Source organism: Columba livia, chromosome 1, assembly GCF_036013475.1.
Source record: "Columba livia isolate bColLiv1 breed racing homer chromosome 1, bColLiv1.pat.W.v2, whole genome shotgun sequence".
In the NCBI taxonomy this organism is placed as follows: Eukaryota; Metazoa; Chordata; class Aves; order Columbiformes; family Columbidae; genus Columba; species Columba livia.
This window is the reverse complement of record NC_088602.1, coordinates 149436306-149463370: the sequence shown is the minus strand read 5'-3', so window position 1 is coordinate 149463370 and position 27065 is coordinate 149436306. Positions and strand designations below refer to the sequence as shown.

The 27065-nt window shown below is 40.8% G+C and overlaps 1 protein-coding gene across 12 annotated transcripts in view; it reads left to right on the top strand.

The window, feature by feature from the left end:
- TBXAS1 (thromboxane A synthase 1) overlaps positions 1-27065 on the top strand; it is a 249428-nt gene that overhangs the window by 144449 nt on the left and 77914 nt on the right. For 10 of the 12 annotated variants that reach the window (XM_065037883.1, XM_021284649.2, XM_065037848.1 and 7 more), the window contains 4 exons: positions 2231-2347; positions 9670-9758; positions 12869-13017; positions 14732-14862. In XM_065037883.1, coding sequence (XP_064893955.1) covers positions 2231-2347; positions 9670-9758; positions 12869-13017; positions 14732-14862 — 486 coding nt within the window. The remainder of the gene's footprint in view (positions 1-2230; positions 2348-9669; positions 9759-12868; positions 13018-14731; positions 14863-27065) is intronic. The other 2 variants (XM_065037866.1, XM_065037895.1) reach the window with 1 other exon arrangement.

Here is a 27065-nt window from a genome sequence, read left to right as displayed (position 1 = left end):
CCACTTTATAAATCAGAATTGAAGGCTGGGGGGTTGAAGCACAGGTCAAGGAATGTTTGCTAATTTGGGGGCTCCATTCAATGACCTGATTTCTTGGCCTAATGCTTTTCGTGTGATCAAGGCACAGTCTCTGTTGTTGATTTCAGTGGCATTAGTGAGTCCTCAGGAGGTCTGCAATTTAGGCCTTAGGGCTTGAAACTGAAGACCAAAGACGTAAGGAATACTTATTTGGTGACCAACTGAGTCAAGACTTAGTGTAAAGTGCTTCCCTAGCAGCACATAAGAACTGTGGAGCAGAGGTTAGCACACAGTACTTTCTCCAAGAATGACGATCATTTCCAGTTGTCCGGAACCTCTTTCTTCTTCTTCTACTATGCCTTGAAAATCTGTAACAAATGAGGCAGCACTCCAGTGAGTGATGGTCTCTATAGCTGCACTCCTGATCCTCAGAACAGATACCTACTGACAAGTTAGAAATCAGATCATTTTTTTAAAGAGGATATTCAGAGAAAGCAGTCCAAACCACTTCAGCTTTGACAGCCTGGCCCAAGTGTTTCTTGTTATTTCATGAAATAATATAGTTTATGTATACATTAAAAAGTGCCCATATTTTATCTTACAGTAGTCATCTGATGAGAGTACCTGAGTCAGTCTCTTCCTTCAGCTTGATATCCTGATACGTATTCTACTTTAAAACAGCTCATCTTTGCACAGAACTGGTCTGTGGTGTCATCTCAGTGACATCAGCTTACTACACTGAGAACGTAAAACTATCCCATTAGCCTGTTTGCAATATAAAATAGTCTTCTGCATTTTACAGGCTTATGCAGTAGAGCAAGATTCTGGCAAGTGTAAAGGAAAAAGGTGTTAAGGAGAGCTGGCAGCTCCTTAAAGAAAAGATATTAAGTGCAAACTCTTCCAATAAGGAGGCAAGTTAAGGAAGTGCAGTAGAAGACCAGTGTAGGTAAATTGTCAGCTCTTCACAGCCCCTGAAGTTTTTTTTTTTGCTGAAGTACCGTGTTAAATCACAGGGACTATACCTTGAGAAAGATGTAAATTAACAAGACTATGCAGAGGGACAGCAACAAGACTGAACAAATGATCCCAGATAATACGCCTGATACATATGCATTGAGCGAATTGGTGTTATTTGGGCTAGATGGCAGCAATATGATTAGTTGTTATTGTAGCCTTCTGCACAGGTGGGCTGCTGCAAAGCGGAGAGAATAACCTGTACTCTGTGCCTGTGTTAGCATAAAGTCTAAAGACCATAATTTCCAGCAAGCGAGATCCTGCTACCATCATAAAAGTAGTCCAATAACGAAAGACTTTGCGTGGGGATGGTATTGAATCTCCATTTTTGGAGTCCTTCAAGAACAATTAGGAAACATCCTCTGGCAATAACTGAAATTGTATTAGATTCTGCTATGGGTTTGGGCATCTCCTGACACCTCTTCCAGGTGTATTTGTGTTGTTTTCTGACACACTTCCTCTTTCATCTTTTTTATCCCTTCAGTCTTTGGTGAATATCACAATTTTCTGGATAGAGATTTTTGGAGTTGATATGGGGATTAAAATTTAGCAAATCCGTAGCCGCCTTCTTGGTACAGAACTTCATGGGGCAGCGCTTCAAACTACCGTGTTTGACTATAGGCTGAAGCTCTAAGAGTCTCAGACCACAACTTCTTAGTGAGAGTGCACCTTATAGATAGAGTGAGGACTAGGAATTGCTTTCTAATCAACGTATTTTCTGAAGACTTTTAAAACGCGTGTAACAGGCTGACATACCAGCTGTCACCAGAAATCGTGTCCCCTACTGACACTCACGTGCAGTGCGTTGGCACTCATGTTGCACAGAGAGGGAGTGTTGACAGGTCCTCTTGCTAGTCACCTTGGAAAGGCAGGAAAGAAGCCAGGGTTCAGCAAAGGAGAACTGGCAATCTCAGGAGAACACCAGGAATGGCAGAACCAGAACAGTCTGAGCAAGCAGTAACTGGACTGGCCCTGGGGTTTTTTTGCAAGTCCAAGAGGAAATGTGTGCAGGAAAAGAGAGGTTTTCTCTAGCCTCAGCCATGTTTAGCTTGGTGGTTGGGACTGACTCAAACCTCTCTCATTGTAGGACAGCATTGTGGGACAATGGCATTCATGACCAGTCTTTCCAAGTTTCAGAGTCTCAAGTAGCTTCACTTGCATTTGTATTAAAACTGAATCATGTTTTCTTTTGACTTAGAAGCCGAATTTGGTTTCCAAGCCAATGCTTGACAGCATCCTTTGTCTTCGTGATGACAGATGGAAGTATGTCCGGAGCCTCCTGACTCCAGCCTTTAGCGATACCAAACTGAAAGAGGTGAGATGTATGCTGTGTTGCTCTCCTAATTTAGAAGACACAATTGTTTTCTTTCATACAAGCATCTACTTCATATAGCTCTATATTAAGAACATGTAAAAAACTGCTACTTTGTGCCAGTTTATTTAGACCTGAGGAGCACATGCAGTTGAGCATACATATAGAGTAGTCCAGGTCATACACTGGTGAAAATCAGAATAGATCGTCTGAGAATATGATCCATTGTCTTTATATAAACCAGTTTGTCCATAAAAGTGTAGCAAACTCAGAAAGGAGTCTTACACCTTCCTCCCCCCCCGCCCTGTTAGGAGTAAGCTAAAGTACAGGAAAGATTATTGCTCCCAGTTGGAACATAGCTTTTCGTGATTTGCAGAGTCAGCAGCTCTCACGTTAACACGGGAACTGCTGTCAGTCTATTTTCATTTCTCTGTCTCCTTCCCCCCTCCTCCTTTTATTCTTTAATCCTTTCATATAATAAAATAAGTCACTGGAACATAATGTCGTTGCCAAATAAATACCTCTGACTGAAAATAAATGTCTATGCACTGACCTGCTGCTAATTTCCTATAAATGTCTCAGCATTTACTTAGCCATGGGAACCCATTACCCAGTAACAAAGTCCTCTTCCAGTGACACGATACCTCTTAATTAAACGCAGTTAAATGATTGACTGCTTAAAGTCTTATTTCGGGGGGAGGTTAAGGGGGAGGAGGGAGAAACCCCAACAACAGAAAAAAAACACACCTATTCCTTTATGTATTTTATTCTGAAAGGGAACCATGCCTCACTCTGATGCCCAGTCCTGGGTTGTAAAATTTTCCACTGGGCAGACGCTTGTGTTGTCTTGACATGCCACTGTCGAAATCCACAGTAACATCTAAATGTGTCTGGCTCTCCCAGCTCTATAGACAGCGGTCGCTTAGCAACGCTGGCTGTCACCTCCTTATTATGGTAAATTCTAATTGGCTGCCAGCCTGGTGGAGATGCTGGTTAATCACGACTGACAATGCCATTGGTTATGCGCCTCGACATTTGCTCTGTCACCGGCTCCATCGTGAAATTTTAGCGAGGCGAGGATGTTTAAATATGCAAGAGATTAGTTGCTCGTGGCGTGGTGGGGAGAGTTTTGCATTTTCCTAGCAGAAATTAATCTGCCTTACTGCAGGTCATCAGCTCTTGGCTGGCGGACTAACAAAAGATAAAGCTGCGCTCCCCTCGATTTGCGGAGAGCAACCTCTGCCGGCACCAGCCAGGCAGGCTGGATGGAGGAGAGCGATGAAGGCAAGCAGGTGGAGGCCTTGTGCTTTGGGGCTGGGCAGCCACAGGTTTTTGCAGGTTTTGACCTATTAAACCAAAGTGGGAGGAGAAGTCATGGTGCTCACTTTGCACTGCTTGGTGGCAGAGCTGCGATGTAGGAATAGTAGTCGGAGGTAAAATAGAGAGCTGGGGAGTGCCTGGCAGCTGTCTTACATGCAAAAATTGAGACCTTTATTTTTAGCCTGATAATGAGCTTTCCCTGTGCTGCTTCTTCCAAACTCTGTGGAAGGTGAGTGATCGTGCGTGGGCTCAGGATGACCTGGAAATGGTCACTTTCTCCTGCAAGTCTACGGAAAGTGGGAAAATGAGGCATGAGGAAGGTCTCTCTGAAAGGCCCAACTTTGTTCCTCTGTCCCATGTCTCCAACAGAAGACCGTCCATCCTTACACAGAGATGCTTGCAGTAACTCTAGGTGAGATTGAGAACCTCTTTTGAATGAATGCACTCCTCAGTCTTGCGTTTCATTTTCTGCCCAAGTACTTGAACTGTCTTGGGATTTGAAGTTAATGCAACTTAAGTCCTTGCCCCCGTGCTTCTTTTGCTCTTGCTTAATTTAGAAGCCATACCAACCCTTCTCAAAGGAAATGAATGCTCTTTAATTATGATCTCACTTTTTAACTCTCCCATATTTCACATTCTCTCAGAACCTTTACAGCAGCATGAAAATAAAAATACTATATTCTAGTATTGGTCATACTACAGAGTATTTAGAGTTATGTAGAAGACATCCTGTTTTTAATAAGCTCTTCCTCTCTACCTCAAAGGAGTTACAAATAAGCTAGTTTTGCTATTTATTGCCAAGAACCTGGATATGTTGTTTTATGCATAAATGCATAAATACTGCTAGACACATTCCTTATTTCTTCTCCTAAGACACTGATTTCTTTCCACAGAGATCTGAGCTCTGACAAAGTCCCACACTAAAATCTTCTTCTGTGTACCCTCTGGATGTCTGCCTTGCCTTCATTCCCCTATGCAAACTCTCCAGTGATGCTGGAGAGACTGCAGACCTCCCGAATGGCTTTGGACAGTGGTTCCCCTTGATGAGCCGCTTCAAACACAGACTTTGTCTGCCTGGACACTCTGAGAGAACTGGGAGTGATTAGCCTGTGACAGAGCAATAAATGTTAACAACTCCTTGTGCTTCTCATAGCAATTGCTTCAGACAGAAGATGCACAGAGGGCTGGAGAGTTGAATGTAGGTTCCTGATATCTCCATTTCAGAAACACAAGAATCTACTACTAGGCCAAAGGACAGCTTCAACACTAGCAGTAACAAAAAGCTGGTCATCCACTCTTTGGCCTGGCTGCTGGAGGACAAAATCCAAGACAGAGCTAAATTAGGTTGCTAAGGTTTGACCTGCAATGCCCCACAGAGGCAGCTAGCTCCTGTGGCTGGGGACAGAGGTGTACTTTGCCCATATCTCTCCATGGAAGCGGTGTAGTGTCACTGAGAAGTTCACTAAACTTGACGAATTTCTCCTCAGTTTGGCAAAAATCTCCAACAGCCAGTCACCAAAAGCGGGAAAATTGATCACAGAAATTTTGTAGTTTGCACAGTTACAAGCATTTAACTGAAACTAGAGGTTATGGAGCTGTTGGGTAGCCAGTGTAGTGATTGCTGGGTGTACACAGAGAGCTGTTTTCCTAACATTTTTCAAGATTTTCTGGCACCTTCTCCATCTTTCTCTCTATGTCTCCTGAATTTATCTTTAAAAGTGTGCATTGTTTCACTATTACTTTTACGGATTTCTACACATTGTATGTTCTCCCTTTTTATTTTTCTTTTTCTAACAAGTATGTAAAGATTAGTAAAGCAGTCCATTCCAACCAAGGAAGGTTTGGCTCCAGATAACATTACATTCAAACACTACAATGGTGAGCATAGCATAAATCAATGGACTTCTAAGCTTTATCCTGCAGTAAGATTTGGTAGCATCTCAAATGAGATTCCACTACGGCTGGTAGCAGATCTGCTAATAAGCTCTTTCCAGTGTGACCTGTGAATGGACCTCATGGTGCCATTGCTCTGGGAGCACTAAGAATGAGAAATGAGAGACAGGAGGCAGGAGACCCAAGAAGTTTCACTTGCAGCTTTGCCATTGACTGCCTCTGGGTGATCTGGCAGAAACTACTTAAATTCTCTGTGCATGTAATGGCTTTCATCTGTTAAATAGGAATAATACCAACTGCTGAAAGTTGATCCAAGATGTAATTCATGAGGAACTGGTGAAGTAAAATACCTGGAGGCCCTTAAGTAAAAGATGCATTTCCCTATGTTCCTGTCATGCTCTCCTCAGTTATTATGTAATGAAACAAGCTGATATATTAGTGATCTTGCTGTACCAATCTTGATTCCCTATTTAGTATTTCTTATTTTGTTCCTTTTCTTTTTGCTGCGGTGCCTGTGATGATCCTGCTGTTCTGGACCCCTTGTCAGACTTGATAAATAGCTTTGCTCTCTTTTACAGCCAACACCAGCAGAAAACCTATTGATTTTTATTTATTCTGATGGTGCTGCAGTAGTCTTGTCATCTCCTATCAGTATGCCAGGAATCCCTCTCCTCCATTAACCAACCATTAAAACAAAACAGAACACAAAAATTAAAGAAGAGAGCACAACATAATGTAGCATTGTCCTAAATAACTTGCAAAGTTGAGTTTGTGTTGAGGCATTTTCTTTCAAACTAAGTGAGACACAAAGCAGAACTTGTGATAACATGGCAGAACAGTGCAGGAAAATCCTCTAGTGTCACTCTCGGGCACGCAGATCTTCCAGACCTCACTAGGACATAAGATCTGACAGTCCAACCATTGAGGTTTCCTTGATTTGCTCTTACTCTGCTTGTGCATGATGTTCAGAGGCATTTTGGAAGGGTCTTCAGAAACTGCTATTGACACTCAGCAAAGCAAGTATGCTTACCTGAGACAAAGCAGATAATTAACGTAGAAGCTGGTATGTGAACTGTGCATGTCCTTGAGCTACAAGTCAGTGTCTGGTTAAGTTGCTCCTTTTGTTAAGTTGTGCCTGTGAATAGCAGGACCCCACTGTGAGCTAATGGAAACAAATCCTCTCACAGACGTCTTCCTGACACTCCACTCTTTTCCTGGTTTTAGTCAGGAACTTGAAATCTGGTACAGAAGCAGTTCTTATGTTAGGGATGTGTTCTTTTTCCTTCTCCTTCCCTTGATATTTCATCCAGGTTGTGGGATAAGAAGCCCAATGTGACCTCTGCATATTGTATGTGAACAGTAATGTCTCCAGTGTGTCTATCTAGAGTGAATATGTTCCAGCCTTCTACTTTATAGTTTGGGTGCTAATGATAGGGAAATAATAATAGTGAATACTGAGGACCACATCTAACTAGAGGAACGTGACTCTGATGCCTTTGAACAGAGCAAACATCCCCATGCACTGTACATACTCAGAATCAGAAACTAATTGTTGTTATGTGCCAAATAGCATGCTGGCAGGATTTATACAGCAAAGCCCCTGGCATCATGAAAACCCTAACCCCAAATGCTCTTCTTTGGCAGAAAGAAAGAAATTTGGACTCTGGGCTACTCTTGCTATTAGATAACTGGCAGATCAAATATTTACAGGGACCATATTGTTTAGATTTTTCTTCATCCTGTTACTCTCAGCCAATCTGAACACAGAGCAGCTGGGGTTTGTTTACCCACTAAGAACTGAAACTCAGGCAGGTTATGCAGCTTTTATGTTCTGACTGGCAAATGAGAATGTATAAGAAGTTAGTGATACCCAGGGTGGTACGAATCAACATGTGTGGTTTTGTCCCCGTTTTCAAAGTTTTCAACACTACTTTTCTTGACAGCTGAACAGAGACTTGAAGTGTTAAGGGACTTGAGAAAGTTTCAGTCTGTGTTCTTTGTATTATAGTTAGCAATCTTGGACTAATTTGTGTCCCTCAGGGGAATAAAAACCCAAACCTAATCCAAGATTCCTGAGTAGATATCCCCCATAGCTTTCATATGCAAATAATTGTCTCATTGATATGACTGTGTCCTATCATACTAACAATAAAATCAGATCCATATGCCCCCCTCCCCTTTTGCATGCTTAGATTCACTAATAAAAGTATCTTACAACTAGAAATGAATTGCAATGGTATTTTGAAAGGCTAGTGGTATGTGAAAAGTGCAGAGGGGCTCTGAGATGCCCTGGCCAGACATATGCGTCCCTGCCATCTCTGCCAGCTGTTGGAAAGCAATAGCAACCAGCTGGGTGGTTGCAGGTCTGGTTATGTGATGAAGAATAAAAGAGAAAATAAGGCAATAAAAGGAAAATACAAAATGATCACCATCTGTTTATGAAACATACCTGTTAAAATATGGATTTTTGTTTTGTTCTCCTTGACTGGTTCAGTTCATTGGAGGGGCTGGACCCAGAGACTCATAAAGCATTTCACCCTTGTTCAATCTGTTGAACAGAAATGTGTTAATTTTGTTGAACCATTTGAGAAGAAGCTCACTGCAGGGGACTTTCTTTAGAAAGCCAAAAGGGGAAGAAAACTGCCACATAACGTGGTATGCATCTCCCAAACACATAACTGCTACTTTTACCAAATACTAATCCGGCTTCAGAATTGTATTGAGAGACTGTGGCAAAGCCCAAATCAATCCAGCTTTGAAATGAAACAGTGGCAGCCTGCTCTGTCCCATATAGGTACAGGGCCTCGGGAACAGCAAGACACATTCCTCAGACTTCTGCCTTTGGAAAACATGTTGGTTGCTCCCACATTGGCCTTCTGACTGCGTAGAGTCTTGCCCATGTGTTAGGGTGGCAACATGCCTGTGCACAAAGTGTTATGCCAGTTTCTCAGAGGTGGAAGTGCCAAGCAAAATGGACTTGGCTGGGCAGGCTGCATAGCTCGGAGTGTGCTGAGAGGCTGTAGTAAGCCTTTTTTGGTAACAAGAATGTCAGAGGAGTAAGGCAAGTCTGTTCTCATGTTTGTTGACATCCGTATGCTGAAAGAGGTTTTTCGGGAAGGAAAGGCAGGTTTCTGTGCATATGTCTGCTGATGCTTGGCATAATTGTTGAGGGAAGACTGTGGTATCAAATTGTAGGCTATAAGTTTCTCTCAGCAGTCAATACGGAGAAAGAGCCATAGCAGGTAATGCCTTTAGGGTCATGGCTGGATTGCTGCCACACACTTCCTCTGCCCCCTCATAGTAGGTGTAATCAAGGCAAGTGTCTAATGCCTTTCATATGCAAAAAGTTAAAGAGAGACTTCAATGAGGTGTCGATCATGTCCTGTGTCGTGGTTTCCATGAAGTCCTAAAGACGAGACTATTGCACTGTTCACTGCAGCCAAGCTGTGGGTAAGTCTACCTGAACATCATGTATGGGTGACAGGAAAGAACCATTAGATTAATAAATTCACATGAATTACCATTTAATGGCATCACCACTCCATAAAAGCCTTTCCTCAGGTAGCAATAGCAGTTTGCTTACAGTAACTTGTAGTGGTATACATGGCGCTTTTCTAATGTACAGGTTAAATCCCTCAAACTGAGGGACAACAGGATGGAAATTCTGGGCCTCTCATGCTAATATCTTTATTGGACTTTAGAACTATGGAAAATATTATTCCTTCTGCCCTGGAGCATGTGTAGCCTAAATGTAATATATTGTAAATATGGATTGTGATAAATCATCGACTGAAACAGGGAGTGATTAAAAAGAGAATGTTTTTGCTTGATAGCTCTTTATGTATATAACTACAGGTGAGCAAGAACCAAAGGTCAGGTAAGCGACAGGGCCTCTCATGTTTAGGCCCAGAGCTGGAGAAAGGCATCCCTGTAATGTGTACGTTTATTTTTAGCAGACAGTCCCAACATTTCATCTTAACTGTGCAAAAGTGTTTGACCACACCGGCAGAGTATCCTGAGAGCTCTGTCCCATCTTCTGGATAAAACTAATTTGATTTTTTTTCTTTTTTAACCTTTTAATGTTTTTCGCAATACAATGTGTTCCTTTCTAGATGACACCGCTAATAAACCAGGCCTGTGACGTCCTGCTGTGTAACTTGAAAGTCTATGCAGATTCTGGCAAAGCTTTTGATATCCAGAGGTATGTTCAACATGCCAGAAATTAGTAGCAGATTAAAAAAAAAAAAAAAGTCAATGTTAGCAGTTATTTTAAATATGTGCTTACTGTATAAAAGATTTTTTTCCCCCTCCCTTTCTTTTACAAGTGGAGATCATAGTTTAATAGAAGATGTGTCTGATAGATGCCTTTTCTCCTGGGGGCAGCCATTGCATACTTGAAAAGTAATTTTGGAAAAGCATCTATTGTATTTCTAGCTGTTGTTTAATGAAGTTTTAACAGCTGGAAGCAGAAAAGAAAGCCGCATCAGTCCCTGTCCAGTCCACTGTCTACAGCCTGCCAATAATGTACAAATAAAGAAACTGATCTAGTATCAAATCCCTCTAGTCCATCACCCTCTTGCTTTTTTTACACGAGTTTTTTTAGCACTTAATCATTCTTACCACATTCCTTCCAACCCCCTCTAACGGCATGCTAGCCTTTTGTGAAACGACGGGATCGGTACTCCAGATGAGAATGCACCATTGATTTATAAAATGACACTTTAATATTTTCCATACTGTGCTTTCTCCCATTTGTTATGCATTTAATATCCTATTATCTTTTTTTGTTGCTTTTTCATCAGAGGTCTTCACTGAAATCTTCACAACACTGTCTAGCCCCTTCTCTAAGCAGATGCATTTCTTGCAGGACTCCGTATGGCATATGAGTAGTTCAAATTCATTTTTTCTAACAGGCACTATTTTGCATACATTTCACTTGCTGGTTTGGCCAGCACTACTGAAGTTGATAATGATTTTCCCTAAACTGGAGCAGTGCAAATAATTTTGTGTCATCTAAAGAAATAGATATTTACCCACGATTCATCTACCTCTTTTCAAGTACATGTATGGGTATGCACGCAAGTGTATGTGTGTGCACAGAGATCTCTTTATTAAATTTCTGCAGAGATGCTATGAAACCTTGAGATACATTACAGTTACCCTAGTGCTCTAATGAAAATTGACCTTTTGAGTCCTTCCAGGCTTTTCCCTTTTTTCCATTTTTCCTTTTTCTTTGCCTGGTCTTTTACCTATTGATCCATGATAGGGTTTCACCTCTCAAGAGGCACTTTGGAAAAGACCTTTTGAAAGTATAAATGAATGATGTTGACCATCTCAGAATACGATCTTCCGGTTGTTTTATAATAGTGCCATTTCAGCAGGTTTGACATTTATAAATGTGATTCTCATTGCACTGCAGTTTCCCAGAATTGCCTTGGGAGCTATTTTTTGGATGTAAATCATGGAATCATAGAATCCTGGAATGGTTTGGGTTGGAAGAGATCTTAAAGATCATCTAATTCCAACACCCCTGCCATGGGCAGGGATGCCTTCCACTAGACCACATTGCTCAGAGTCCTGTCCAGCCTGGCCTTGAAATACTTCCAGGGACAGGGCATCCACAACTTCTCTGGGCAACCTGTTGAGCACCTCACTGCCCTCATGGTAAAGAATGTATTCCGTATATCTAATTTAAATCTGCCCTCTTTCAGTTCAAAGTCACTGCCCTTTGTCCAGTCACTACATGCCCTTGTAAAAGGTCCCTCTCCAGCTGTCTTGTAGCCCCCCTTTAGGTATTGGAAGGCTGCTTCAAGGCCTCCCTGGAGACTTCTCCAGGTTGAACAACTCCAACTTTCTTAGCCTGTCCTTATAGGAGAGGTGCTTCAGTCCTCTGATCTTTTTCGTGGCCATCCTCTGGACTCACTTCAACAGGTCCATGTCCTTCTTATGTTGCGGTCCCAAGAGCTGAATGCAGGACTTCAGGTGGGAGTCTCACGAGAGTGGAGTAGAGGGGCACAATCACCTCCCCAAACCTGCTGGTCACAGTCCTTTTGATGCAGCCCAGGATAGGGTTGGCTTTCTGGGCTGCAGGTGCACATTGCTGGGTCATGCTGAGCTATCTGCAACCTCCTGTTGTCTTGTACATTAATTTTCTTCAGCCATTTCGGTTTTTGCCAGCAACTCAAAACTTAGTTCAGTTATCTACCTCACAAAGGTACTGAAAAAGAGAATTAAGTGCTTCTGAAATTATTATTTTATTGCTGCACCCCTGCTTTTAACATTTCAACTTCCAATAATGCCTCTTTTTGTATAAGAGTTGAAAACCCAAATAAGTTACTTAACTTGGCAGTATTGTTGTTATCTTCCAAATCTGTTCTGGTGTCATCAGAATCACAGTGCCCAAAGATCATAGTTTAGGAATGCTGCTTTACATGCTGCTGTACATGCAGCATACACTGGGGCCTGAGTCCTGTCCTTTTCTTAATACATGCTCACTCAGGTTAAAACACCAGAGAATTTGATATTAGCCTTTTGTAAGGGAACATAGAAGAACACTCATTGCATACTTGGCCACAGGTCGGAAGAATCAAATTTGAAGAATATTTTGCATTCTCAGTCCATATGTCTCAAAACTAAATATAGCTGCTAATGCCCAATAGAAATAAAGATGATGACACAACTGGATAGATGGTCAGATAAGTGAGGAGAGATTCAGTAAGTTCTGAAGTTTCTAGATCATGGCCCACAGATCATTTGTAGTTCTCAAAGCATTTGCTGCTCCTCTGCAGAGATACAGTTTTCACATGGTATCAGTTCCTCTTGGTTTTGACCACAATTTTGCATCATAAAGGAGCTATCAAGATGAAGGAAATCCTTGACAGGAAATTTTACTTAATCACCTCTTGTCACTGGGAGTTTAGACTGGACTGGTGGGAGCTGTGGTTTCTGCAAATCAAAATGAGAAAGAAATTATATCTTTTTTAGGATGTATACTAAGAAAATGCTTATGAATCTCTGACCTGTTGCATTTGATTTCTAGGTAATAAATGAAATAGTTTCTTTTTTATGTTTTTAGTGAAATTATTGAGCGGTATGAAAGTATGTTCACTTTGTAGGCAAAGAAAAGGTCATCATTGTTAAGAACCAGCATTTGTCAGAATGATGGAAACATCTTCTGTTGGCAAAGCTCAAATCTAAAAGCAAAAAGAAAATCAGAGACAAAAATTAATGTTATGTGATGTTTGTAGAAGCAAGATACTAACAGATATGTAATTTGTAGCTAATGGTTTATCACTCTCCAACTCAATGCAGGTGTTACAACTGCTTTACCTTGGATGTCGTTGGTAGCGTAGCTTTTGGTACTGAGGTGGATTCTCAGAAGAATCCCGATGACCCCTTCGTTAAGAATTGCAGAACATTCTTTGAAATGTCTTTATTTAAGCCTCTCCTTATTCTAATCCGTGAGTATAGTCTACCTTTGTCTACTTATTTATGGTAATTTTCTAAAAGTCATTCTCAAATTACAAAATATGCTGAAGCAGGAGCAGGAAGATGTATAGAAGACTTAATTTCAAGGTGTTCAGAATGCAACCTACAGGCCAAATATACCCTTGAGATTTCCACCATATGTTCTACAACTCTCGTTACTATTCATGCAACTTCCTCCAGAAACTGAGAGTCTGGGAAAGCAATGCTCCAGGTTGATCTGAGTGGAAGATTTCTGGGACCTGTAGTTTCTACGATATCTCTTTTAATACAATTCTGCATTAAAACAGAGTAATTGCCCTTTGGAGCCTGAGAGTAAAGTTTTTGTGCTCTCTGCTTGGTAGAGATTGAAATCCCACCCATAAACAACAGTAGGCTAATAACTGACTAAAGAAAAGAGTTGGAAGAGCATAAGCAGATAGTATAAGTCCTGTAAATTCTTATTTGAATAGCAACAGCAGCCTGGCTGATGGCTATAAATGATAAAGATGGTAAGTGCTAGCACAGGCTATCATTAAGAGAATGCATTTATTTTCAGGTGGATAAGGAACACAAGAATGGGGTATAAAGCCATTTGATTCTAGGACATGAAAGTTAAAGATTCAAGATGATGGTGGCCTTGTTAAATGCAAGGGCAGTAAGAATTGTAGCTGAGGAAGCCACAGAATAATCAAGGTGGTTGAGCTTTTTACCATCTTGCTATCTAGACCTGCTCACAGTAGTGTCAGGTGGCACAGTGGCAAAGTTTCCTGTGCCCATCTGATCCTGCTGGCATTACAGATTGCACCTGTATTAGTAGCACATGAATTGTTTCCTTCTGGAATTGTGTATCCAAAATGTCCTGGGGTTAGTGTTTAACCTGATTGCGAAGTGTGATCTGTGACAAAATTCTGAAGGGACAAAAATGTGCCCCTATATGCCTAAGACCATGCCCTTCATTAAAGAAATTTTCTGTAGGGTTTGGTTCTGGATTCCTTGGTTGATCTCTTTCTGCTGCTATGTTATGTGGTCTGAATTTCCACACTACATTGCCCTGTTGGCAGCACAGGGGCTTTCTGATGACTGATTTGTTAGTCTTAAGATGTTCATAAGTTAACAAGGTGTTTATTAAGATGCAAGACTTCACTCAAGTTTCTAGTTCCTGACTATAAAGGCAATGGACTGGAGACCATCCTTGTGATCACATCCCACTTTCAGAGTCTGTGGCCTGTTTAGAGAAGCAGAAAAAAAAAAATAGCAAATGAGTATCCTAATATTGGAGAACTGTAAGTGAGAATGACTACTACACAATTTCATGGATCAGTGCCATAAACTGCTAGGCTAGTTCAAGATCCCCTGCCTTCTATATATGTAATTGTTTGAGTAGGCAGGGAAAATAATTCTCCCCTTTGTTGTGGTGGCTCTGTGTTGTGGTGGCATCGAGAAGCTGAACTGAAATCCTGAGGCATTGTGGAAGCAAGCTTGGAAGGCATCTGTCTGGTAGGGGAGTCCCAGCCAACATGGAATTTCTAAAAGAAAATCCCTTACCAGCCTATGGGGGTGGAAGAAAAAGAAGGGGAGGGAGAAAGAAAGAGGAAAAAAACAGGTTTCACAAAAGTAATACATCCCACTTGACGAGTTTTATAATATTAATGGAGGAGGATATTATGTGCCTTTACAGTCTGTTTTCTTCTTTAAAATCTCTTACAGTTTCTTTCCCATTCATAATGGTCCCATTGCTTCGGATTTTGCCAAACAAGAAACAAAAGGAACTAAATGGATTTTTTATCCAAAGCATAAAAAATGCAATTGTCTTCAGAGACCAGCAAGATGCAGCTGAGGTAAGGCTATTTCTGTGATAAATATATGGATAAGCAAATATTTTGAGGAAAAAAATTGAAGTGGCATAAGCCTCAGTTGAAAAAGCAAACTCAGTCTGTTTGAACAGTCAAAACAATTTTTGTTCATTTTTAGCTTTACGTTCCATCAACCAGGCTTGGTGTTGATGCAGAATGCTTAACATGTTACAAGAAAGAATGCTTCTCTTAGTGTTTCTGCTCAAACAAGGATGCGGAAAATGTTACATCTGGGATGACTTTTCAATCCACTTTTTAGACCCAGAAGGAAGGATTCACTCTGTAAAATTTTTTCTCATCTTGAGGTCAGGTGTTTTGTCTATGCTACTTTTCCTTAACGGCCAGAGAAAAGGGAGCCCCCACTGAGTGTTTCAACCCAGTCATTACCTAGGAGCTGAGACAGGTTTTATATAGTCCTGTGACAGTTCCTACTGCTTTTGAAAATGGAAAGAACCTGAATGTTTGGTTAAGAGCAGACGCTTGATATTGGGATGGCTAAAGAGAAAAGTAGTAAATTCTGCCTAAAGTATGCAAACTAATCAGTATGTGTTGTTAGCAAATAATTTGTTACCCATTTATTTCTCTTTTGTCTGGACATAAGGCAGGTCTGGGTTTTGTTGTTGCTTTGTTTTAATCACTGTTGTTTTATGAACTGTCTGAAGGCACATGTATTTTTATGAAAGTCTCTCTATTTTAGATACACAAAGCATTTGGAATGTAGGCATGTGATTCAGTTCTGTAACACAAAAATTCTTCAGGTCTACTTGTCCTTTTGGGCTATTCTTTACTGCAGAGTGCACATAACATCTCTAAAAATAAGTTAACCACTTAATTATGGACATGTACTGAGAAACAAAGAATATCAATGAGAATTCCATTTTAAAGGTAACTGAGACAAATCCTACATATCAATCGATGTGAAACACACTACAACATACATGTTACGGAGCTCTTAATATTGAAATATAAGAAATGTTTCTTACCAGTTTGAGATGAAGAGCAATTCTGATGTGTTAACAGCACAGGTGAGAATGGATCTTCCCAACTTCTCACAGTGTAGACTCACAGCTGTCACCTTTCAGGAGAAATATTGATTTTAGTTTATCCTACGTTACATCTAGGACACATTTAAAAATTTGATTTTCAAAGATACTGCTGCTCTTTGCTGTGTTGTATGTTCTGCTCTTTTTCTTTGACTTTTTCTGCAGAGAAACCTCACTTCTGTATCTGTTGTGCTTTATCACCACACACTTCTTGTCTTTCCTTCAGCCCACCTTTATGAGTCTTTCCCCCAACCAACTTCTAGGTCTTTGTCTCCATCCTTGTTTTCATCCAAAAGACTGTAAACCCCACTGACTGCCGGCAAACAATTCATGATTCATAAACACGGTTCCTGTCCCAGGCTGAGTGCTGGAGGAATATTTTCTAACAGGGACGGTGTATCTAAGCTGCTTGCAGGCACCTCATTTCTAGTTCACAGATCCAATGTGAACTTCTAATGACATATTCGTGTGGCTGTATGTATGGAGAGTTTTGAATAAAATATTTATGCAAATGGGTCTCCATAAAAAGTCTATTCTGTATATCAATTATAAAGAGATAAAAGGGAAAATTAAAAAAAGATAATGTGGATTAAAACAAGTTAATGTATTCACTACTATTAGTAAAATGCATTGTATTTCTGTGGCAGTAGCACTGAGGGCATCGATCATGAGCTAAATCCTTCACTATACTAGAGATGGTCACTCCGTGAAACTGCAGACTAAGATGAAGGACGTCAGGTAGGAATGGTTAGGAGAAAACACAAAGAAAAGCAAAATTGTAGTGACAAGAGTAGGAGGCAGCATTCTCTGCGTATGCAGCCTGTTTGCAGGTTTTGGTGGCGGATAGAACAGAGGTTTCAGGTTAAATTGGAAGGGAGTGTGGGAGGTGCTGTGAGAGATGACACATGGCAGTAGCTGCACAGGAATAGGGCAGTGTGGAGGAAAGTGCAATGTCCGTGTTTACCCTAACAGTGTATGCATGAGTCCATGACTGGCTGTGGTCCCACCTGCTCCAGGACTTCTGCCTAGTTTGCAAAATTGGCATATGGGAACTGTTTCAAATGCTGGGATTTGCACGCTTAGGACCAGATTTTTGAGAGCGCATTAAGTCCCCTTTGTCACTCAGCATCATTAGCATGGCTTTTACAAACGGCTGGAAAGTTTGGAGCTTCCTTTTTTTTCCCTTTTCTTTGCCCATCTCATTACGTGCTCTTAGAATTTTGACTATTTTAGGTAGGTGGCACATGAGTCTTGTTACAGATATAAGCAACTTAATAATTTTCCAGAAACATAAAAATGGTATGTGAAACACATCAAAATGCAGCTGTGTCCAATTTAATGCAGAAATGTAATCTATAGAGATTAAGTGTCCCAGATAGCCCCACGTTTGAAGGAGAATTACGTCCTGTGTCCTAGGTCTCAAATGATGAAACGTACCCACTGAAGTCAGTCAGAGTTTTGGCATTGAATTTTAATGAGGCTGAGATATAACCGGTAGCTACTGGTTCTTTGTGCTAATAATGGGAGCTATAAGCGAAATCTTACGGTCTCCCTGTGCTGCATTAGACCAATGGGTATTCCTTAGGTTGCCATATTCCTAAATGGTACATTGTGTATGTCTTTTACTCCTCATTAATTTTATCACCATTAAAAGTGCCTTTTTTTTTTTTAATTCAAAGGCGAGGGGAGGAAGAAAATTTTTTTTAAAAGAAAATGAAAAAAAAATAGCACCTTTGGAACAAACTGAAACAATGAAAAGCTCCGTGAAAGTGATTCAGCTGAAGCTTGTCTTCCTCTCATCTGCAGCTAACATGAATGAAGAATAAAGAAAGACCAAAAAACAATGTGACAAGCAAAGGCAGCCTGTTATCATCCCTGTTCTATCAGTAAATGAAACAATGGTTCTGAATGCCTAAAGGTAATCCCATGGGCAGATAGTCATTTTGCAGCCAGGTTTAGATCTAATAATGTGCTTGCAGCTTATATGAGATCTGTGATGTCACTTTCTCTCATCCCATCCGTTGGTGCTGCAGTTGTCATTTTAATTATATATTATCTTTCTGTGGTCAGTCAAATAATTTCAGGCCTGGTTGTTTTGCTCATTTGGCTTATGTATAAAAACATTTAGTGGTAGTACTTTAGAAATTTTAATATATTACATTTATTCATGGATTCAAATTATTATAAAATGCTTTTCCCATTATTTACAAAAGAGTAAATTCACCCTGCTCAGAAGAAACAGCACAAATTTAATGCACCACTTAACACCTACTTTGAAGACTCCAGCAGGATTTAAGTGTTCAAATACCTTATCCTGATTATCTGCCCAGGCTTGAATTTTTTCCCTTAGGCAAAATGTTTCCAGAAACAGGGCAGATAGACTTTTTACTTCAATAAATGATAGTTTGATAGATTTTCATTTAATAATCTGATATGTAAATCATTATTCATGTAAGAGTTATTTTTCTATCATGTTATAGCTCACTTCTTAAGCTACCACTTTGTTTCAAATGGTGATACCTAGATGGAGAAGTCTTTCATGGTGCTCAAAATGAGATTCCTTTCTAAAACTGCGGGTTGAAACTAAGCCCCTTCAGAAGATGAAAGGCCAGAATTTCATTTTTAATTCATAGTCCTAACAACAATTGGAATGTAACTATTTAAGGATATTGCAAAGCATTATTTTTTTAAAAGCCAGACAGATCTGTGGGAAAGTCCAGTTTTCAAAATATGTGCCCTTTAACAAAGAAAACTGGAGAGTTCACAGAGCCTACAACACATTCTTCTGGCATCTCCTGAATTTTCCATTCATACTGTCTGCTCTCAATGCATAATTCAAGGTCATTGATCCATGCCAGGTAGGTAGTAACCTGATGATGTTTCTGATGATGATCAGCTGTTTCTTGGTGGTCTCAAGCAGATTTGAAATGAGGGGATGACAAAGCGCAGAGAAGTGCCACCAGAACTGTACTCATTGACTTCTCGGTTGGCAGTTTAGTCAGTGTGGCTGGAGACCTGTATACTATCTGAATACTTTTGGTGTAAGTACAGAGCAGACAGAAGGAATCATAGAATCATTTGGTTGGAAGAGACTCTAAAGATCACCGAGTCCAACCATTAACCTAAATTTAGCACTAGACCATGTCCCTAAGAACCTCATCTATACATCTTTTAAACACCTCCAGGGATGGTGACTCAACCACTTCACTGGGCAGCCTGTTCCAGTGCTCGACAACCAATTCTGTGAAGAAAATTTTCCTTGTATTCAATCAATCCACTGGTACAACTTGAGGCCATTTACTCTTCTCCTGTCACTTGCTGCTTGGGATAAGAGACCAATGCCCTCCATGCTACAACCTCCTTTCAGGTAGTTGTAGAGAGCAATAAGGTCTCCCCTCAGCCTCCTTTTCTCCAGGCTAAACAGCCCCAGTTCCCTCAGCTGCTCCTCATCAGACTTGTTCTCTAAACAACAAGAAAAGAGAGTGAAGGCTCTGCTGCCGTGAACCATGCTGCCCATGATCCACATGGTGTAAGCCACCGAGAAGCTACATGGTGCTGTCAGTCCTGGTGATGATCTAGCCTCCCATGAACTGGTATGGCCGTGGGATGCTCTGTACTCTGTTATGCTAGATCTAGATCAAAAGAGGTTTTCCTCTGGTCAGCAATTGCCAATGAACGATTGCAAACTCCCTCCAGTTTTCCCCACTTCTCATCCTTATTCATACCAATCCTTTCCCCGATCCCTGGTAAGCAGACCCACTGGCTGTGCTGCCCCTTGACCACCCATCCAACCAGACAGACTTGAGTGATTCCTGGTGTGCAGAAATCCTTTAGTTTTTCAGCATCAGCCATGACAGCCTAAAAAGTTTGGGAAACTGAAGTTTGAGGAAGTCTAAAACTAAGCTGTTTAAAGGCTTGCAAAGGCGAGAGAGCTGCCCTTGTACTACTGGCTAGCAAGAATAATGTACTATAAGGAAATGGTATCTTTTAATATCTTTCTGGGAAATGATGGCCTGGTTACCACTTCCGTCTCTGGAACACTGATTCCCAGGAAAAAAAAAGTGCAATGAGCTCCCCTTAATGCTTTACCTAAAGAGAAGAGGGGCATGTGTGTGTGTACCTGCATTCTGGAGGATAAGGCACAATCTGAAAACCTAATTACTGTGGCACTCTGTTCTTTTCTCTTCCTTCCACAGTAGTTCCCTGGAGTTTTTGCTTTTCATGAACTAATGAACTATTTTATTCAAGAGCTGCTTGAAATGAGTTGAGCAGAGGTAATCCTCCTGAAAAAGTCTGATCCTCTCCTTGTCAAGGGAAAACTATACAATTACTAAGAAAACTTAGTTAAAAATTTGCTAAATACTATGTACATTCCAGGAGCTATGTGTGCGTTTGAACTGTGGAAATGCAGTACAGATGTTAAAAAGTAAATATTTTTCTAAGGAAACAGCAGATGGGAGGATTAGACACCTTCTAATAGTGTACAGTTTTCCTGCCTTTGTAGAAAACCAAGCAGAACTTGTTTATATTTGAAAGAAGGTGGTGTCCATTTAAGGATACACACTACATGGCAATATTAAATAATCCATTTTTATTGATTTATCAGTCAGTAAAACAAAGGATCAGTCTGGTCCTTTTGTTTGTCTAAGTCTGTAGGAGGGATGCTGCAATTCTTTTCTTCTGGGCTGTTCTTAGGGTTTGATTATGTCATTATCCACTGCCTTTGTCGGGTGGAAATGTGAAGTGGGCTTTTCAGGAAGGTAAATGTGTGTCTTAAAGATACAGAGGGAATTTGTGCTAAATATGGGGTTTGATCTCAAATCTCAAACCTGTATCTCTGCTGTTTTAAGCAGAAGGGTATCATTCTGCTAGAATATGTTAAACACCTTTTGAGCATTAAATCTGGTGTCTGTGCTTGGGTAGCATGCAGTGATTCTTAAAAAGTGGCATTATGTTAAAAGGCATTTTAGTTATTCACCTTCTTTTAAAAATCAAGCCAATACTGATTGCTTTTAAAATTGTGTTCCTTCCTTCTCATGTTTGAAGAAAAATACTTTTTTTTTTTTTTTTTCCCACTTAAAGATGTAATGAATTTTATAACTTCCTCAGGATTTCTTAAGTGGACATTTAAACATAGCAAGGCCTCAAAAACTTGAATTGAGATGGACTTAAAATCCCCATTACTTTTTGTCACCAGTTGAAATTTCTCGATCAGTCTGTCGTTACCTTTCCAATGATGAATTGCAGGCCTACGAAATGTGGTATTTTGGTTTCAGGCCTGGGCTGAAGTGTCTGGCTGAGGTGCTTTCATCATGAAATGCAGTTCTGCAGTCTTTCTGCTCAAAAGAGATCAAGGACAGAATAAGTAAGGAGAACGGTGACATTCTCACCTCCCTGAGGCGTGTTGATGGGGGAAGCAGGAAGAGTTTTGCATTACTGCTGCATCTGTCCTGGTTCTGCACCCCAGCACACCCTGAGCCCAGCGCTTTACCAGCACTTCAGTCACAAGAAAAGAGCAAATGTCTGCTCGGTTACCTGCTGCCAGCAAGCACGTACCACATCTGCTTCCTACCGCTCACCCTTTGCTCTTATTGCACCATTTTTACTGCCTCCTTGGTTACGGATCAGAGTACTTTATGGGTCCTAGACAAGGAATGGGCAGATGGTATAACATATATATTATCTGCCCTACTCCAGCAAACTCTGCAGCAACCGTAATAAAATAATCTTGGCATCTGGGAGTCTTTCTCCAATACCTCCATCCCTGCCCACTTCCTTTCAGCCTTTTGCAGCCACTGCTATGTATCTTCATTTCTTCTTCAGAGGGTAACAGGAGTGGTGTCCCTGTTTAATAATTTGTATGTCCCACTTAAGGTACAATCTGGGGTCCAAACTGCCATCATACACATAAGCAATCTCATTGACTTATTGGAGCACCACTCACATGCTTCAGTTTGCAAGAACACAGGCTTGTACCAAAGGATGGATGGAATTGAAATCAAAGGACCAGTGTGTTAATACTGATTACGCTGATGAAACTTTTGGTTATCCAGAGTTGCCAAGAATGATCTTGCAGACAGTACTGAGCAAATGTGAGTATCTATGCAGGAAAAATCTAACCTCACTTTCTAAGACGTGTGGTGGAGCTCTTTCAGAGGATCTTCAAATAATGGTATCTTTTCTCCTTTCTGGGGAGAACAGGGGAGGTTCAGATCCTCCCTATAGCAGCATTAATCCATGGGAAGTCATTAGGCCAACAGGATGCCTTCAGAGTTACAGGGAGGAAGGACTTAAATGCTTCCGTCAATAAAGTTTGCATGCATTTTCCTCCTGTTTTCACCAGCCAGTGCAGGAAGTAAAGATGGACATTTAGCTTTGCTAAACTACAGCATATGAGAAACATCTCTGAACTGAGAAGGGTGGGATTTTTAGTGTTGAAAAAAGCCTTTTTTTTTATCCAGAGGAAAAATAAAGAAACCCACATGTTCGGTTGTTGGTAATGTCAAGGGTTTCAGCGACTTTTTAAAATTGTGTTTAGATGGTAAAATCAATCACTTAAAATATTGTTTATAAAAGATCCAGGCCAAAAGATAGCTTAGGGACTCTTTCAAATCATGTTTGCAGTAATATTTTTCTGAAAAACTGGAGGAGGAAAGAATTAAAAGTCAAACCTGTCTTTTTCAAAGAAACCACCACATCCTTGAAGGGGAGATCAAAAGAAAAGTGCTTGTTTTTTGGTTTTTGTTATTCTTTGGCCAGCCCTACTTACACCTCCTCTAGGTGCTGGTTATTGTGGCTGTATCCTGTTTTTCCTGTTCTTGGTACTGAAGAGGAGGGAGTGGTCATGGCTCTGTTTTATGTGTCCATAAAAGTAAGAAGAGCAAGAGCTCATTGTCCTTTGAAAGTGGGATTCAGCAAACACTGTTCTGTGTCACGGAGCTTTATGGCAGTTTGACCAGCATAGGTGAAAAACAGAGGATGAGAAAGCCAAGAAAAAGGTGGTTATTCCTTTATGAGGGCCTGGGTCTCTTGCTTCTCCTCTGCAACTCCACCCCATGATGAATTTTTTTGCATTGTGTTCCCTTATGATGGCAAGGGGACCCCGTGCTTGTTATTCAGAGAGAAGTTTGGACATTGAAAATCTTGTTTATGCCTGTGGTAATTCCCTGTAGGCAATAACGTCAGTGCTGGCCACTTGTCCCAGCCTGATCCTGTGCTAGTAATGAGTATTCGCAGCATGCATTTCAATGTCTGATTAAATCTTTCTGAAAGGCCATCTGTTTGAGGAGGATGTGGCACAGGCTTTAGTACTTTTTATACCTAGGACTCAGTACTGCTGTTTCATGACCTTAGACATAAAGTCCGTCCCTTGGTTAGTTAGCATCTTGCCTGATACTCCAACCAGAGAAAATAATTGGATCAAGGCTGTTGCAACCTGTGGGGCCTCTGTGTGTCTTTGGGGAAACATTCCTGGGTGTTGGGTCACAGAAGTTACACAGACTCAAGGAAACTTTGCTATGCCCAGGGCTGAGAACAAGGTGTCTGTTTTCTGGGAAGGGGGTAAAGCATCTCCAGCTGCCTTTCTTTTCTAGCGCTCAGGGCAGAATCTGATATAGTCATAGATCTATTGATACATGCCAAATCAGTCAGTAAACCAGCATTTCTGTTGTTTGTGCTCGTCTGTGCAAAATATCCAGCCTAATCAATGTTACATCTGTCTTTCGGGGTCATTTTCTTATAGGCTTGGAAACACAGTTTCCCTTTGCGATTCCCTCAGCATAAAGCAAATCTTCTCCAGTGTGTCTTTTCCCACTTCTTGTAATTTGCTTTCCTTCACAGTACTGTCTCTGTATTCATCCCTCTGGCTGAAAGGAAAAAAGTTGCTTGGCTTAAATGAAGCACATTCCCTTTCTTTTCTAACTTCTCTCTCTTACAGTTCCTCATCTTTTCTGTACATTACCCTTGTGGTCTGTCACTCCCAAGTTTCTCACAAGATCCTGCTTTAGGTCACGGAAAGCCCTTCCCTTTTTTCTGCTTAATCTGTCATATGGTCTTCATCCAGGGTGTGGGGTTTTCAAATCAGCAAACAAAGGGAATCTTGCCATAAAATGAAATCATCTGGAGATGAATTTTTTGCATAGCAGGGTGGTGGCCTTTAATGTCAAGGTGAGATATCAGAGCTAATCTTAATTTACATAGCCCTTTTTATTTATTTATTTTATTTTTTACTTACTTTTGATCTAAATCTGCAAGGAATCTGTTGACTGGGCCTGTGAATTTTCTATATTTCTTTTTCCTTGCCATTCAGAGCAATAGCATGTTCAGGTACTTTCCCTCTACAGACAGACTTTCTTCTGACACATTTAACTAGAACATAACATCTAAATTCTTAATTTAGAAAAAAATCACAGATTTACTGACCTAATTACAATAAAAGAGCTTTTCCTTTGTCATTTTTAACATTGTCAGTTTTGTCTTTCATATTTCATCCTTCTTTTTTTTTAATTTTATTTGTTGTTGGCTCACCATCCTTCCTTCCTGAGTTGCTCACAGAATGAGGAGGGGAGTTGCAGTGCTTGTGGTTTTAGTGGGTGATCTTCAAATCTGTCTCTGTAGTCTCTCTGTGTCTCTGTTTGGCTGCAGTGACCTCTCTCAGTCCCACGCACTACCTTCTTTTTGCAATACAGCATGACCTTTTCTGAAGCAGTTATGAAAAAGCTGCTCCATGATATTTCATTCTGGTTGAACTGCCTTGTCCATCTGTTGGCATGTTTTGATCTCTTGAGGCTTTTCCCTTGATCTGTCTCAACTGTTGGTATCTACTTTGCACTCCTTTGATATTTCTTCCTTTTCTCTTATGTCTACTTACCTTAGCAGATCCACACTTCTACTATAAGAGACACCGACAGCTGCTCTTGCCAACAGGAGAGCCATTTATCTGGTCCATGTCTGGATGTCAAGCACATGAAGTTGTGTTTCTTTGGAAACTGGTGGCAAGTCAGTTTGACCATCTCAATGCGTAAAAGTGACCAACTTCATTTACTGGGGTAATTCTCTTCTTGCCACCATGCCCAGGGTGCCCCAGGGGCTGCCTCTCCTTCCCCAGCTTGCTGGAACCAGCAGAGCCGGAGGCCTTTGCTAAACCCCAGCCGCTCATGATCATACCTACATTTTGAGGATAGTTTAACATATGAGTTACTTATTGTGGAAAAATGACGGATGGTCTGTCACTGGAAGCACTGAGGAGAGGCTTTCTAAAATGTGCCCTTGATGTCAGCTGGCTGTAAGGCAGGAATCCCTCTGCTTTTTGCTAAAGAACAGCCAGAATGATTGCAGTGATTCCTCTCCCTCCCTGAAAAATCCACCTAGGAAATCTTACATCCATGCAGTCAATGGCAGCTTTGCCCTGGCTTCAGAGCCTTTGACTATGCATGAATTTCTCTGCTTTATTCGCAGTGACTATCCACTTTTGCCTCCCACTGGGATAAGCAAGCTATACCTAAGCGAGACAGAGACTGGAGGGGAGACGAGCACCTCCTTTCTCTCTTCAACAGAAATGTACACTTTTTAATAATGTAATTGCAATTAAAAACATACCAATTAAAATGGGCTTTTTAGCAGGTCTCTGGGGAGAGGGAGCCATAATTCACATTAAAATGTAAAGCTTCAGAAGCAGGGAGGGCTAGGTGCATTGCAAGTGCCCAAATATTCAGTGATTTTAATTACAATGGAAACTTGATAAATTGCTTTGTGCCACAATCCATTATTAACAGCTTAATGAATATCACTGCTGCCTGTTTTAAACTGCTCCACGGTGAAATTTGTTGTCAGTATTGCAGTTGTGAACTCTGATTTTTAGTGTGTACGTAACTTGGCCCCTTAAAAAGGGAGGGAGGTGAAAGTCTGTGGGCTTGGCTTTGGGTCTGGGTAAGTTCTACTGGCTGTAGTATCCCAAGAGAGAGACAGGAGGAAAGATGGAGCTTTTGGTTTTTTTTCACCAGGGCTTTAATCTGCTCCTTGCACAGTCTAAGAGCAATGTCACAGCTGCTCTTTGGGCATGCAGAAGGGCCCTTGTTCCAGCTGAGGGGTCACCAGAGCATGGGGCTGCCTTTCCAGGTGCTGCTTCTCTGCACAGCATCCATCAGGCTGCAGGACTGGTCAGGATGTCTGCCCAGGAGTCAAGGGAAGCAATAGTGTAACAGCTCATGACCGAGCATGCTGATGAGCTTATTTTGGAGTGAGCAAAGTGCAAGTCGGTTCAAATTTTCCAAGTTTTAGTGAGCAAAAATCTGAAGTATGGAATTAGGCAAGTCCTTCTGGAGCACTGAAATGTGAACAGTGATTTGGCTCAGCTTTGAACAGAGACAAACCAATTTTTTTTCTTAACAGTTATTATGGCTGTAATTGTGCTCATATGAAGACGTTATCTATTTATATGTGTGTATATATATATATATATAGTAAACTGGTTCCTTCCTCCCCTTTTCAAAGTAGCTTAATGTTTCAAGGATAAAGGTTATTATTAGGAATGCTATTATTTTAGATGCTACAGCAGGTATAGTGGGCTTATAGTTGTGCCCCACCGAAGTGTTAAGACACAGGGATTTCAATAGCCATGGTCTGGCTTCTATGAGATTTATTACTTATTGCGGTTGTTCTGTTGTTGTTTTTCACTTGATTGTGTGGGCTGACCAGAGGGTCACAATCCCAAAAGTGGGCTTACTGCCAGGTGTTTGATAAGATCTTGACAAGATCTGAGTGAGATGCAAGGTAGATTTCAGGGCAGAAAAGATTGGAAACTGCTCTTCTCATTCAGAGAAGTCACAAGCGCATACACAGGATAAACATGATTTGTCTGAATGTAATTAATGTCTCGGGTTTTGCTATTATTATTCTGATTATGTTTTTCTGGAAAAAAACAAAAGCTTATTCACTTTCCCCATCTAAGAAATGGCAGCATCGCTCATAATGATGTTAACTTGCACCCTGCCAATTACACAGAGCTCTCCTGGTTCATTATATCAATAATTTCACATAGGATTTTTTTCTTGTGAAAAATCTTTCATTGACAGAGGAGTAATGATGCCTGTAAGCTGCTGAAGTATTGCTCAGTCAGGGATATGTAAGATGTGGGATATGTCCTCA